This window comes from Takifugu flavidus, unplaced genomic scaffold (assembly GCF_003711565.1).
Source record: "Takifugu flavidus isolate HTHZ2018 unplaced genomic scaffold, ASM371156v2 ctg301, whole genome shotgun sequence".
Lineage (NCBI taxonomy): Eukaryota > Metazoa > Chordata > Actinopteri > Tetraodontiformes > Tetraodontidae > Takifugu > Takifugu flavidus.
The window spans coordinates 42,110-57,228 of NW_026621940.1; the positions used below are offsets into that span (position 1 = coordinate 42,110).

Below are 15,119 nucleotides of genomic sequence, written 5' to 3' on the forward strand. Positions count from 1 at the left end.
CTTCCCACCCTGGGACGTGCCTCACGCTCCTGCTAGCGTTGCTGCTGACCAGTATGACGGCTTCCGATAGGTCCTGCGGCGCCGCGTCCCCCCTCCGGTCGGATCTCTCCCATATCTGAGGCAGACCTGCTCAGGAGGCCCGCAGAGGAATACGATCACTCGTGAATGGATACAGCCCTGCTAGCATGAATAAAACATCATGCAGATGCAGCGGCATCACTCAGTGTTGGCTGGAACTTGTGAGGCAGGCGTGTGTGGCGCTACACGTGTGCTTGAACATTAGCGTGTGTGTGTTGGGGCATGTGTAATGGGATCGTTGCTGCCATTAAGTTTAAAGTGTCATCGTTTTTGAACCACACAGCGTGCCAGCGAAGCTAAATTTAACGTTTTATTGGCGTTAGCGTGATTTATTTGACCCAGTAACGCGGCTATAAACGTCCCCGACCGGTGTTTGGGCCCAGATGTTATTCCTGGTGTTGTTTGAAGAGCAGTTTAGGGTTCCACAGTAAAGGTTCTTTAATGACTGAACATTAAATGAAGCTGTAGCTCCTCCTCCATCAAGCTGCAGGGGTGGGGGAGGGGCGGCGCTCTGGTTTGGGAGGCAATTAAGACGTTCTTCCAGCAGATAAAGAAAGAGGGAGTTAATTACAGAATGAATGATGATGAGATTGCTACCATGCTTTCCATAATAGCGGGATCACAAATAAATAAGCCGATGTAAATCGCGCTATCCATGCGCCATATTTACTCCAAATCCCATTTAGCTGTCCTTAATGAGACACGACACTTTGGCTTCCTGATAAATAATGCTGTGTTTACAACAAAGAGCACTTCCTGGAATTGAAGTGGATCAATTCCACAATGGATGCGGATTGAATGATGGATTTATTACGTTTGTTAATCTAAATAAGGAGGCGCGAGCGTACGGGCAGCAAGAGAGGCCGCTTGAACTCGGAAGAGACGCAGAACGCCGCCCCACGCGTGCACGTGGGGGTGCACGTGGGGTATTACTCGTGCTCGCTGTCCCCTCTCACAGATAAACAGGGAACCTTTGGCACGGCGGGCGCGACAGGAAGGAGCAGCGAGTGCTTCCCTGTGCTTCACGCGGATCCCGTTCGGGTTCACCTTGACCTCCGCAGGGTGCGTCCTGGGCGTTGATTTGGCGAGTGCATATTCACCGCGGCTGCCTCCCTTTTCACAAACCATCCACTCTGATCCGTTTTTCTGAAGCCTGCACGGCCGCAGACCTGCTAAATAGAAATATGGCAGGGCGAGGAGAAGAAAGAAGCTGCTGCACTTCATAAGGCAGGATGACAGGCCCTTCGCCCCGGCCGGCCCTGGAGGGACCCCTTAAGCTTCAACGGGGAAACTCTTTAAGAATCTGCAGCTAGCATCAGCGGCGGGAGGGAAGTGAGCTGTGCTGGCTCTGGTTAGCGCCCGCTAACACCCTCTACAACTGTGATGTCGCTGCAGAAACGTAGAGGAACGACCTTTTCTTCTGCGCCCCTCTTCATTCTGAATTATTCACGCACGGGGTAAATTCTTAAAGCGTGCGGCTGTTGGCAAATATTGAGACTTTTTAAATCCAACACCAGTCTAACAATTATAATTAATAATCAGTCTAACACCACGTAGTCTTTTATTCACCAGATGAATAAAAATTCATCCATTCATCATTCCCAACAGGCGGTGTTTGATTAGAAACTCTTTCTGACCTCTGGTGCTCTGAAACATCTCCGCTTCCATTTTCAGCTGTTTTTATTCTCAATAACATCAAATCATCCATCCATCCAAATCGTGGTCCTGTTGGACCACCAAAGGACAAACACTTTCCATTTAGCACGGACAAAAAAACCAAATCCTGTTTAGCAATGAAGCTGTGGGGAGAGTTTGAGGAGCGTTTCTGAGGAACACGCTGCCATATTGGGTCCAAGCTGCTGGGGTTTTTGTTGTTTCCAGGTGAATCGGTGGGCAGCGGCGTTACCGCCTGTCTCTGCCCCCCCTCTCTCCCCGTGGTCGTGGTCACGCCGGGCATCTTTACTGGTCCCGTTTTAAACAGGTTCTGTTGGGAACAGGTGTTCTCCAGAACTGTATTCCAGGCTGCTGTGCTGAAGGGCTGTTTTCAGTAGCAATAGAGCCAGAGTGTGCCTGCTCCATATGAACCCCCCCAGGCCGTGCTTTCCTCCTGGCTGAGCCATAATCAGCTCTGGATGGACTGGTTCACGCTTGGACTGAGTCAAGATTTGATAGCTTGACTGATTCTTACAGTTTTGGATCAAACCCCCATCTGCTGATTCCAGGAGATCTTTAAAGGATCTCAGAGCTTCAGATTTCAGCCCCCGGCAGCGCTGATGAAACCATTTCATTCCTTCAAAAAAGCAGAACATGAAGCTCCAGAAAAGGTTTTTGGATCAAGTTTCCAACAGAACGAGGACAAGTGGGTAAAAGCGCCACTTTAAAGCCTCCAGGCCTCAGAAAACATCCACCTTTAGGATGCCTGACTTTAGAGGATCGTCGGTTCGCTCCGAGCACAAGAACAAACATGTTTAACCTCAGTCCAAGAACATCTGACCTGAAATGATCAAAAACCTTCAGCGTAAAAAGATGGTGGAGAGAAAGCTGCTGGGAGGTTCTCAGAAGAGAAGTGGCATTAAAGCCAGCTGGAAGAGTCCAGCCTGCTTCCTGCTCCTCCAAACAGGCGTCTCCACACCAACACTGAGGAACACGGGCTTCTGTTCTTCCTTCTTCTCTTCTGACTATTGTGTGTTTGATGAATGCAGCATCCACTCACTGCCCCCCCCCCCCTCATTTACACTGCTCCTGGTTTCACAATGCTCCTCAGACAGATGCAACCAGAGACACTGATGCCGTCAGACAATAAACCTGAGTGTTGTTGTGTCCGGTTATTAACATGTTCCATGCTTTTCCTTCTGCAACAGTTCATCACACCTGCTCAGGGAAACCTCGGTGTAAAGGAGGTGAAGCCGTGCCTCAGTGACTCTACTTTGGTGTTTTAGAAACTAACAGTTATTAGATGAATATACAGTGTGCACGTACGCGCACACGTGTGTATAAACACTTAATACACGCGTGTGCGTGGATGTAGACTTTTTAGTACTTTGGGTTCATAGACTTTTTAGTATTTTGCAGATACGTGTCTGTATATAAACCAGATCCTCCTGTAATAAAGAACTAAAGGCTGACTGTTGTCACGTGACCTGTCTCCGTCTGTGTCCGATGATGGAACCTGCCTGGAACATCTGGTGCACAGAAAAAGCAAAACAGCTCACAGAACTGGTCCAGTTTAGACCCCAAAATGACAATAAATAATGAAAATGTGTGACACAATAGAAAAATGGACGAACTTTCTATTGGTCATTGACAGTTTCAGTCGTCATCAGAATTCATCAGAAATATTTAAACCAACAAACTACACACAGAACCGCAAAGTTTAGAGCTTAAAGGGAGCGACAGGTGAAGATTTAAAGCTCAACGCAGCTGAAGAAGTTCCAAAAAGGAGAAATATCATGTGGTGCTTTACCGCCACCCGGTGGACACGCGTGGAACTGCAGACAATAGTTAAACGCGCTCCGACACATTCTGACCTCTGCTGCTCCTCCTGGACTCCAGGGCTGCAGAAATATGCTGCTTTTACAAGTCTTTCTAAATCTGTCAAGCATCATAAATCTTATTTATTATTTAACTAAGTTAGTCAGTTTTAATTTAAATGCAAAAACATATTTAGGGCATTAAAATAGCAAAACAACGTTTAATCTTGAACCCTCCCAGAATGCTTTTACAGTAGTGGAATATTAATCAACAGCCATAAAGTTGTTCATTAACAGAGGAAAAAGGAAAGGTCAAAGTATTCCGTTCAGACTGAGCAGGAAGACTGAAGACCGACAAGGTGAGTGAAACGAAGAGCATTATTGAAAAGAATTGACAGTTGTGTTTGGAGATAAAATCAAGATTTGAAAACATTTTTGTTACTATTGAAGAGCTGCATAGAGCTGAAGAATTCTTGGCTTAAGAAAATTCAACAAGACTTCATATTTAGTTTTAGCACAAAACATCATTATACATTATAAATGAAGAGGTCTTATTTAACTTTCTTATAGTCTGGCTTTAGTTATAGTTGAATAGTCTTTCTAAGTGAAGTTTAGTTTATTTTTCTGCTCTTTGCTACTGATCCTAAAAGAACTTTAAAACCTCCCAGAACGCTTTAATGGTAGTAATATATACGCCATAAAGCTGTTGATTAGGTTTTAAAAGTGAAAGTATTCTGTTCAGACGAAGCAGGAAGAGCGACAAGGTGAGTGTAAAGTGAGTATTGTGCTGTTAACGTTGTTAGAGAGTCTTAACAGGTATTAACAACATTTTAAAACTTTTTTGTGACAGGTGAAAAGCTCTTAGAGTTATTAGAGTTGTTCAACAGTCCAGGTCACAGCTGGATATTTTGGTATTACCTGTCAAACAACATCTAATCGTGTGCAAGTTAGCATCTCTCAGCCGGACCAATTTAAGACAATAAACTAAATAACTAAATCCACACAGGATCACAGGACACCAACAGGATTTTGGGTTCATGTTGCACGTTTTCTCCAGTGGTTTATTGTTCTATGTTGTGGAACCACTGTGAAAGAAATGCAGGAGTGGGTGTCATTTCTTTCATCTATTTTAAATAGAGCAGTGATCTTTGAGGACTTGGATCATAGAAATAATTGAAGAGGGGAACAAAGGAGGGAAGTTAAAAAGTCCTGACTAGTATGTTTATGTAGCACCAGATAATTTAGTGGCTGAGCTGAAGACAGTCCTTTCACCATGTTGGCCTGTGGAAAACCAGTGTTGTGGGCCCGATGGACCAGCGTCCCCGTCGTTGCCGGACCACCGTTGGCCACCAGTTGGGTTTTGGGATCAAAGTGGGGGCGTTTCCTGTATCCGGTTCTCCTCACGGATCCATGACTACAACATGTTGCTGCAAGTGCAGAGACGTTTGCTCTGGAAAGAACTTTAGAGCACATTCAGTGCTGCAGGATGAGGGGCTGGAAAAGGTGCCAGTTCTTTTCTCACTGCAGGGAACAGTTAAAAAAGCAGCTTAAACTCTGAAAACATGAAAATGATACAGAGACATCATTGATTTATTGATTCAGTTGTTATCCAGAATGGATTAGAAATGTTCCTGTTTGATAAAAATGCAGTGAATTGGGATTATTTAACTACAACCTCTACAGATTATTTACCTTCATCACAGTCTCATCACTATTTCTGATGTTTCCTCAGGATGGACGAGGACAGAGCAGAGTCCACAGTGCCCAGCTGGGTGTCCCTGAAGAGTGACCACTCCAAACATGGAATAATAGACTTCAGAAGTTCAGAGGAAATGTAAGAAAACTAAAGCGTGATGATGTGTTTGTGTGGCAGCTGTTAGTCACATTAACAGCAGCAGGTTGTGAGTTTATTATTGGAGATGTTTAACACTTAAACCTCAGACAGTCATATAGTTACAGACTTAATGTGAATAGTGTTGATTAGAAACAAGAATCAGGTTTAAACTGAAAGATGAATTCAGACATAAATGCTGGAACAATATTGAGTCTTGATCAGGTTCTTTCATCCTATAAATCAAAGGACTAATAGAGATGTGTTTCATAGTGAGAGGGGGGAGCACATCCTATCAAACTGGGACCAGTCAGCTCCACCAGGAGAGTCCTCTTGTTCACAATCTGGAAGCAGATCTGGAGATGCTGAAATGAAGCCCAAACAAAGTAAAACTGTTCAATATGAGATTTAATTTGTGATGTCATGAATTTGGAGTTGTGTTGATGATTTATTATAGATGGAAATCATTGGTTTACTTATGTTCAGGAAGTGATCTGCAGGAGGTGATAGAAGGTCATAAGATGAGTCTGAAGAGAAGATGTGAACATGTGACTGAAGGAACTCATGAAGCAGGAAGTGGAACCCTGCTGAACAAGATCTACACTGAGCTCTACATCACTGAGGGACAAAGTGAGGAGGTGGACACACAACATGAGGTGAGACAGCTTGAGAGAACCTCCAAGAAGAACATCCAGGACACTCCAATCAAGTGCCAGGACATCTTCAAAGTCTTATCTGAGCAACAGAGACACATCAGAGTGGTTCTGACCAACGGTGTCGCCGGCGTTGGAAAAACCTTCTCAGTGCAGAAGTTCAGTCTGGACTGGGCAGAAGGTTTGGAGAACCAAGACATCAGTCTGGTGCTTCCGCTCTCATGCAGGGAGCTGAACTTGATCAGAGATGAGCAGCACAGTCTTCTCTCACTGCTTCATGTTTTCCATCCAACATTACAGAAGATCAGAGCAGAAGATCTGACTGTCTGGAAACTTCTGTTCATCTTTGATGGCCTGGATGAAAGCAGATTTTCACTGGGTTTCAACAAGCATCAGGTCATCTCTGATGTCACACAAGTATCGTCCGTTGGCGTGCTCCTGGTGAACCTCATCCAGGGGAACCTGCTTCCCTCAGCTCTCATCTGGATCACCTCCAGACCTGCAGCAGCCTATCAGATTCCTCCCTCGTGTGTTGACAGGATCACAGAAGTACGAGGCTTCACTGACTCCCAGAAGGAGGAGTACTTCAGGAGGAGGTTCAGTGATGAAGATCTGTCCAAGAGAATCATCTCACACATCAAGGCCTCCAGGAGCCTCCACATCATGTGTCTGATCCCAGTTTTCTGCTGGATCACTGCTATAGTTCTGGAGGACATGATGACCAGAGACCAGAGAGGAGAGCTGCCCAAAACCCTGACTGACCTCTACTCACACTTCCTGAGGGTTCAGATAAAGAGGAAGAAGCAGAAGTATGGAGGAAAGCAGAGACCAGGAAACTGACTGAGGCTGATAAAGAACTCCTTCTGAAGTTGGGTCGGCTGGCGTTTGAACATCTGGAGAAAGGAAACATCATGTTCTACTCAGAAGACCTGGAGCGATGTGGACTGGACGTCTCCGAGGTGTCGGTGTACTCAGGAGTTTGTACAGAGATCTTCAAGAGAGAGAGTGTGATCTTCCAGAAATCAGTCTACTGCTTTGTTCATCTGAGCATTCAGGAGTTTCTGGCTGCCGTCTACATGTTCCACCGTTCCACCAGGAAAGACACAGCGGTTATAAATCAGTTCCTAGAATATTCTGAACCAGTCACATCTCTTGATGGCTTCCTCAGGAGAGCACTAATGAAATCTCTCAAAAGTGAAAATGGCCACCTGGACTTGTTTGTTCGCTTCCTTCATGGTCTCTCTCTGGAGTCCAATCAGAGGATCTTGGGTGGACTGTTGGATCAGAGGAACAGCCACCCAGAAACCATCCAGAAGGTCCTCAACAACCTGAAGGAGGAGAACAGTGATGAATTCTCCCCAGACAGAAGCATCAACATCTTCCACTGTCTGATGGAGATGAAGGATCAGTCAGTCCATCAGGAGATCCAAGAGTTCCTGAAGTCAGAGAAGAAATCAAAGAGGAGACTGTCAGAGATCCACTGTTCAGCTCTGGCCTACCTGCTGCAGATGTCAGAGGAGGTTCTGGATGAGCTGAACCTGTGCAGTACAACACCTCAGAGGAGGGACGACGTCGCCTGATTCCAGCTGTGAGGAACTGCAGGAAGGCCAGTAAGTAAAGATTTTTGGGGCCGGACATCGGCGTTTAAATCAAGCGAGTGGATCATGTCAGGTAGCAATACCCCCTCCAGTGGTCATTCCTTCAATTCTTTATCTCCATTGCAGCGTCCATAAATTAAAAACAACAACAATTCATCCAGAAATGTTCAACACTGGCTGGATATAAGTTCAAAGGTCAATCCAGACAAACCAACATAAGGCAGGAATAATAGGAGCCACAAGTTAACTGACTATCATGAAATTACTGTCATGTCATTAAATCACTTTTGTTTGTTTGTATACATCGTATTCTAACGACAGAAAAACACATTTTAACTAATGACACGTGACTATTTTGCTTCATTTGTTCAACGTAAAAACAGCCGGCCTCGTTGGTTTAAATGGGTGTTTTAGGTCTTTGTGGCGGTTCCGTTTGGAGCCTTTATGTGACCCACAAAGTTGTTTGAGCCTTTCCACACCCGTTAGGTGGCAACTTCATCACTAGCAACAAAAGGTGCAGTGAAAATGATTTGAAGGGAAACAGGCAGATAGAACAGAAGCTGAGGGCAATCGATGCAACCAGAGACTCTGATGTCATCGATCGGATCGCTGAATTAAGACTTGACGCACCATCGTACAAATTGGATGAAATGCAAAATATCCAAAGAGCCGATAGACAGATAAAAAGATGCACGTTTCTTTAAACCATTTGCTACAATCATTTTAAATATTGAGTAATTATGAGCTGTTCTAAAATAAGACAAATGTTGAGAATAATTCAGTTGCATTTCAGATCTGATGGTCGTTCAAACTGTTGCTCTACGGTGTTGAATTTAGCTTTTCCAGGAAATGAGCTACATTTGTGTTGAGGTAGATTCTCAGATAAGTTGATGAGAAATCCCAAAGTTTGACTCACTATTTTTGTTTCATACACAACAGACTGTCTGGTGATGTTCTTTCAATGAGTCATTGGGAAGTTGTGGCCTCAGCAATGACGTCAAACCCTTCTCATCTACGGGAGCTGAGCTTAAGCAAGAACCAAAGCCTGACAGATGCCGAAGTAAAGTTACTGTCTTCTGCAATGATGCATCCAAACTGCAGACTGGAGACGCTCAGGTCAGGAGGCCTCTGTTGGTCTTTTCTAAATTTCTTTACATTTTCTGCTTTTCTCTTCATTTTCTGATTTAGAAATGTGTTTTTATTTGCCCCATTTATTCCTTTTCCAGGCTGGGGTGCTGCAGTTTATCAGAGATCAGCTGTGGCTCTCTGGCCTCAGCTCTGAAGTCCAACCGCTCCCATCTGAGGGTTCTGGACCTGAGCTACAACCCGTTGCAGATTCAGGAGTGAAGCGGCTCTGTTCTGGACTGGAGAGTCCAAACTGTAAACTGGAGAGGCTCAGGTCAGTCTTCATTTTTCTACCTATATACCAGCTGCTAAGATGGTGAAGTGAGGCTGTTCTCAACACTGCTGTGATGCACCACATTAAAAAAATTCCTTGGAATATCGTGAATTCAGGTCTGACCCAACTAAGAACTAACGTAGGTTTAGTACTGACGCAGATAACATGCAGACCTGCACCGTATAACCTCATCCTGCATTTTTCAGATTAAACTACTGCAGGTTATCAGAGATCAGCTGTGGCTCTCTGGCCTCGGCGCTGAGGTCCAATCCCTCCCATCTGAGGGTTCTGGACCTGAGTGGGAACGAGCTGGAGGATCCAGCAGTGAAGCTGCTCTGTGGTGCTCTCCAGGATCCTCTCTGTGAGCTGGAGACTCTCAGGTCAGTCAGAGATGATCCAGTACTTTCCCAGGTGTAACTAGTTAGACAATAAATGTTTCCATGTTTGATCTTTGTTATAAACGTAGTGTTACAGTTCTCAGAAAAAAGACCACACAGGACAGATTTGCAGTATTAAATTGGTTGTGGAAATCTGTCCCATGTGAGGATGGTCATCAATGACTAGAAAGGAAGTATCAGTTGTAGATTTGTCTTGTTTTATTTTAGGCTGGCCACAAAACCGCCCAAACATTCAGACCAATCAAAAATGGTTCTTCCTGTCTTTTAAAGATCAGAAGGAAAACTAGAAAACCCAAAAGAAAGCTGCTGCAGTGTGCCATGCCCCTTCTCTCCTGAGAAAAGCCATCCCAAAAAAGAGAAAAGCCCAAGTGTGAAGTGAGCCCCCTGTTAAACCTTGGTACCGAAAGCCTGCAGTGATTCTCATCTTAGGTGGCTTCATTCCAGCCAGAAGCCCAAACCTGCCTCCCTCTTAAAGGGGCAGCAGGTCAGTCCAACCACAGAAACCTTCATGAAGATCTGAAGCTTTCAGCATCCACAATTGTTGCACCTCACTTCCATTGGAGTCCAAATCAGAAGTCAACAAGTTGATTCTACACCGATTCTACACAATGCAACCATTTTAAAAAGGTTTCCATCCATAAGTTTTCACACATTTTTAGATAAATCTGTTTGTTCATCGCCTCCTTCTGTTGTAATGGTCATTAAAGAAAATGACCTTATTGGAGTTTTTCTCCTCACAAATATGACTTTCTATGAACGATGCAATAAATGCAGCTTGCAATCTAAGACAATATGGAAGTATGTGTATATAATAGTAGTGGAAGTAGCTCATAAAATAATACATTTGCTCTTCTCATCGAATCTTTCTATGTTATTAAAGAAAACCTGCTCTTAGTCAACAACATCTAAGACATCAACCCAAAATCCTAATTTTATACAATCTAATATAAAACAGTAGAGAAGACTCTTTCTGCAGAGACACTGGTGGCAGGAATGCAGAAGTATCACCTGCTCAACTTGGAAGGTGGAGCAGAAACCACCAGCTGAGAAGGTCCTCAGCGAGAGGAAGTGGTGGAGAACCATGAAACTTGCTCAGCTCCACCTCAGCTCCAGAGACGGGCTGAGCTGGAGCTGTGGCACCAGGTATCGCCCAGAAGAGCCTCCAACAAACAAGCTCTTCTCTTGGGAGGAGAGGGCTTTGAATCTCAGCTCAGTGTGCTTGTCTCTAGTAGGTGGCAGCTGCACCTTTTCCTGAGGTCCTTGTTGATGCCCTGAGGGGAATTGATGCTCCTGCAATGTTTTCTGGCAGCATTGAGCTTGCAGTGGGGCAATCAAACACACTGTGGGGGGGCTCTCTTTCCTTCTCTCATCTGGAGAACAAGTGACACCAGCTGCCAATCATTGTTGGAGAAATGTGCAGTCAGGGGAACTCTGCGTCCAGACTATAGCCACCCTTCCAGCATCCAGCAGTGTCTAAAACCTTTGATTTGGTTTCACCAGAGAGTGTAGGGATTGCAGGGTCGCTGCAGCATCGCCCACAAGCTATCAGGAGTGGGTCGCTTTGTCCCAACTCCTGACAAGAGTTGAGTGCTATTGAGAAATGTGGTCTCACAAACTTGGAAGGTATTTTGACCCACACACACTTTACATACGCTGTAGATCTTGTCCAACCGCCCTGAAAGAACCCAAAATAGGAACATACGGCAGATAAGCCGGTGCAGGACCAGAGGTTTGTTGCTTGTAAGCTGTGTTTTGCTCTGGTACATGTTGATTTTTATTTGTCTTCTCTCAAAATAATTGTTATTTTAGACTAAGTAGCTGCAGTTTATCAGAGACCAGCTGTGATTCTGTGGCCTCAGCTCTGAGGTCCAACCTCTCCCATCTGAGGGTTCTGGACCTGAGCTACAACCGTTGCAGGATTCAGGAGTGAAGCGGCTCTGTTCTGGACTGGAGAGTCCAAACTGTAAACTGGAGAGGCTCAGGTCAGTCTTCATTTTTCTACCTATATACCAGCTGCTAAGATGGTGAAGTGAGGCTGTTCTCAACACTGCTGTGATGCACCACATTAAAAAAATTCCTTGTAATATCGTGAATTCAGGTCTGACCCAACTAAGAACTAACGTAGGTTTAGTACTGACGCAGATAACATGCAGACCTGCACCGTATAACCTCATCCTGCATTTTTCAGATTAGAGCTCTGCAGCTTATCAGAGATCAGCTGTGGCTCTCTGGCCTCGGCGCTGAGGTCCAATCCCTCCCATCTCAGAGAACTGGACCTGAGTAAGAACCAACTGAAGGATTCAGGAGTGAAGCTGCTCTGTGGTTTTCTCCAGGATCCAAACTGCCGACTGGAAACTCTGAGGTAAACACCATTCTCAAAAATGTCCATTATTCCATCCGAGGGTCCTCACACTTTCTGAGTGTGTGTGTTGTGCCCAGTTCCTTCAGGAGGGGGGGCCACACGGGGACCACTTATTCATGATAAATTGATTTAAGGACAATGAAAAAGCCCACAGATGGTAACCAAAATTAGACAAAACTAGGTGAGGGTGCCTGGTAGACACCAGCCAACGAGGAGGGAGATGGTGAGGGGGACAGGAAGTCATCTAAGACAGGTTGTGCCTTTAAAGATGAGCCCCAGGTGAGATGGATCTCCATGATGAGATGGGAGGGAAAGAGGTGGGAGAACCTGGGAAGAGTGAGGGCCAGAACAATATATATTCTCCTCTGGAACAGTGCAAACCTGAGAGGTTGGAATTGTGGTAATTACATATTACTATCATTTTTTAACCTGTAACTAAATTAAATATTTACAGATCATGCCTTTGATTAACCTTTCAGATGAATACTGGTTTCACTTATAACCTTATAAAAGTTTCCCTTCTTTATTTAGATTAAGGGAATGCAGCTTATCAGAGATCAGCTGTGACTCTCTGGCCTCGGCGCTGAGGTCCAATCCCTCCCATCTCAGAGAACTGGACCTGAATTACAACCAGCTGCAGGATTCAGGAGTGAAGCTGCTGTCTGATCTCGTAGAGAATCCACACTATGGGCTGGAGACATTGAGACAGTGCTGGTTGAAGCCAGTCAACTCCCGCTCATCTGCTGCATCACCATTTTTTCAAAGGGAAAAAAAAGGGAAACGTGGGTTTGTCCCAGGCTTCAGCTTCCTTAAGGCTTAATCCCATTAATAATTCCTAAACTTCCAGGGGTTTTGAGCGCTAGCGGCTGGACGGATGCTTCTATTTTGTCTTGGCTGGAATAAAAGGGCGACTCTTCCCGAACCTTACCTGTTCCTGCCTTTTATGATTACTCCTCCAGCACAGAGGAAGCCCTGGCAAGGACTGAAGACGCCTTATCGGACCGTCCTCTCGGCCTCCGTGAAGCTTTCCCTCCCGTTCCGAGGCAGCTCTCTCTGTGAGCCGGCATCTCTGGACCCTCGATGATAATCGTCGGAAACCTTCACACCTCTTCCGGCTCCGCCACCGACAGCCGGAGCTTTTCCGGAGACAGTTTTTCCACTTTCTGACCTCGACGTGACCCCGATTTCCTGACGAGCTCAAGTTCTTGTGACTTTAATTGTAACTTAATAAGCTAGCAAAGCTCCAGCTCCAGGAAAACAGCTAATTAGCTTTCATGTATTTTATGCTGTTGGTTTTTTTGTTTTTTTTCTTCTTTGATTTTTCTTCTTCAAGATGAGAAAGAGAACGACGTCAACATGAAATGAATGATAAATGAACGGGTTTAATCCATAAGTTTACACTTAATAGCCTAAGACAGACACTCGCTCCAGCTGATATTTGTTAGCAAATGAGGTGGAGGGGAGGCGATCTCTGCCGCTGCGCTGCTAGCTGCCACAGATTATGAGCGTTGTGTAGCATCGCACTCACCAAAAGTAGCATCGGCGGCGGTCAGATATGGTGTAGTGACACTTGCCTTCCTCTAGGGGGAGATAGGTGCCCCTCGGGCCTGTTTCTACAGGTCAGGCCCACAGGGGTGGACCTGTAAACCGGTCCTGGTTCTGGTGTTCAGCACCACGGACAGAGAGCATCAGCAGAAAGGAGATTCTGTCGTGTCGAAGCAGCAGCAGCCTTCAGCGTTAGCATAAAGGAACGCTGAATCGTGAGTGTTTTCCTTCGGAAGGTGACGGATTTTCTATCTCTGACGATCTCGCCGCTGTTGTGGAGGGTTAAAACGGGTCAGCCCAACCTGGCTGCTGTGAAAGAGCTGAGCTGAGATGTTTGGATGTGAGAGCTTCACTTTAGCGTCGACGTTTATCCTTCACATCACCACGTAGAAAACGCGCTCTGCAGCGCTCCTTTAGCTTCACAGTTACGCAGAAAGACAACGTGTGCTTCAAAGAGCAGCGCGACGGTAAAATGACCCGTCATTTTGTTGTGAATGGAAACGTAAAGAAGTCCTGGTCTGCTGAAATTGTCCTGTAAAGTCCCAAATTCAGCTGTTTTGGACGAAACCAAAGGTTCAGATTTGCAGCAACGCTCTTCTTTTCCTTCAGTTTTGGATGAAATTCCAACATTCTACCGCAGCAACGGCAAATGCCGACCAATCATGTGGCTAATGTAGCCATTTCTGGGCGGTATTAGCAGCAGTGAGCAGCGTTATTAGCTTGTGTCGGGGTTGCCGCGGTGACAGATGTTTGTGTTGGATCAGCTCTGCTGATTTCTACCATGTTACTCTTTACCTTTATTGGCAGCAAAAGAAAGTGCAAAGCAGCTCCGGAGTGGTTCCCGCAGAATAAAGGTGCATTTAAAGCGCTGCCATATTAAGAAAAGGACCCTGGAGTGTGAGCAGCTCTGCTCAGGCTGGTATTTGCTGAATGAACGAGTCATTTGGCGCCGCTATAATGCTGCTGCTTGCTCTAAATTGTGCCCCCTGTTCTAAGTGAACGTTGTTGCCAATGATCTGTTCTGTCTGTTTGCTCTTTGTTTACTTCCTCGGCTTAAACGCCGGAGGAACGTGGCTCGTCTTCATCCCCCACAGGGACAGGGGGTGTCCAGTGATCCCCCGCCTGAGGTGAAGACGACACGCTTGGAAATGGTCTCTGGCGTGAGATTAAAGTGGGACAGTCGGCCTGCGGCGGTTTAATAGTCCCCTCTGGGACGTGTGCTGGTTTACTGTTGGACTAGAGACATTTGGTGCAGACCACCTCCATTTTCAGAGCCGAGGTGGCCCCCGCCGCAGCTGAAGAGGGGCTTCAGAGAGCAGGAGGACTCTGTCCATCAGTCACGCAGCAACTGTCCCCGTTAGAGACCAGGTCTGATGAAGCATCTCCGGGGAGGAGATGTGGGTTTGACGGCGGACGTGTTGAAACTAGACTCACGCTAGCAGTTAAGGGACCACGTGGAGGCACAATCACGTCAAATGTCGTGAACTCCTGGCTTCGTCTTGACCTTTACGTGTCAAACTGCCCTCTTAGAGATGCAAAAGGGTGAATACGGTGTCCAGACACGAGCCTTATCGCCGAACCCGTTCGTTTCCCGTCTAAAAATACCTTTAAACCCGCCGCACGTGCGTCAAACTGCACAGGGCGTTATTAATATTGCCCCCCCCCCCCGCACGCCTCGCGCTCCCACCGAACGGAAGCGCGCGGACATCGCGGCGGCGCTGACGCCACGTGAGCCCCGCATCTTTAAAGAGGCGCAGCGGGGCGACGCGGGTCCGAACAAGCCGG

At 46.0% G+C, this 15,119-nt stretch overlaps 1 protein-coding gene across 22 annotated transcripts in view; it reads left to right on the plus strand.

Moving 5' to 3' along the window:
• The window catches only part of LOC130520198 (ribonuclease inhibitor-like), a 50,743-nt gene extending 38,032 nt beyond the window's left edge, over positions 1–12,711 (plus strand). For 7 of the 22 annotated variants that reach the window (XM_057023870.1, XM_057023875.1, XM_057023869.1 and 4 more), the window contains one exon: positions 12,321–12,533. Coding sequence is in view for 9 of the 22 variants with exons in the window: in XM_057023888.1 (XP_056879868.1) it covers positions 5,035–5,051; positions 5,281–5,382; positions 5,653–5,765; positions 5,866–6,872 (1,239 nt within the window). In the remaining 13 variants the exon portion in view is untranslated. The other 15 variants (XM_057023876.1, XM_057023878.1, XM_057023884.1 and 12 more) reach the window with 13 other exon arrangements.
• The last annotated feature ends 2,408 nt before the right edge of the window (positions 12,712–15,119 follow it).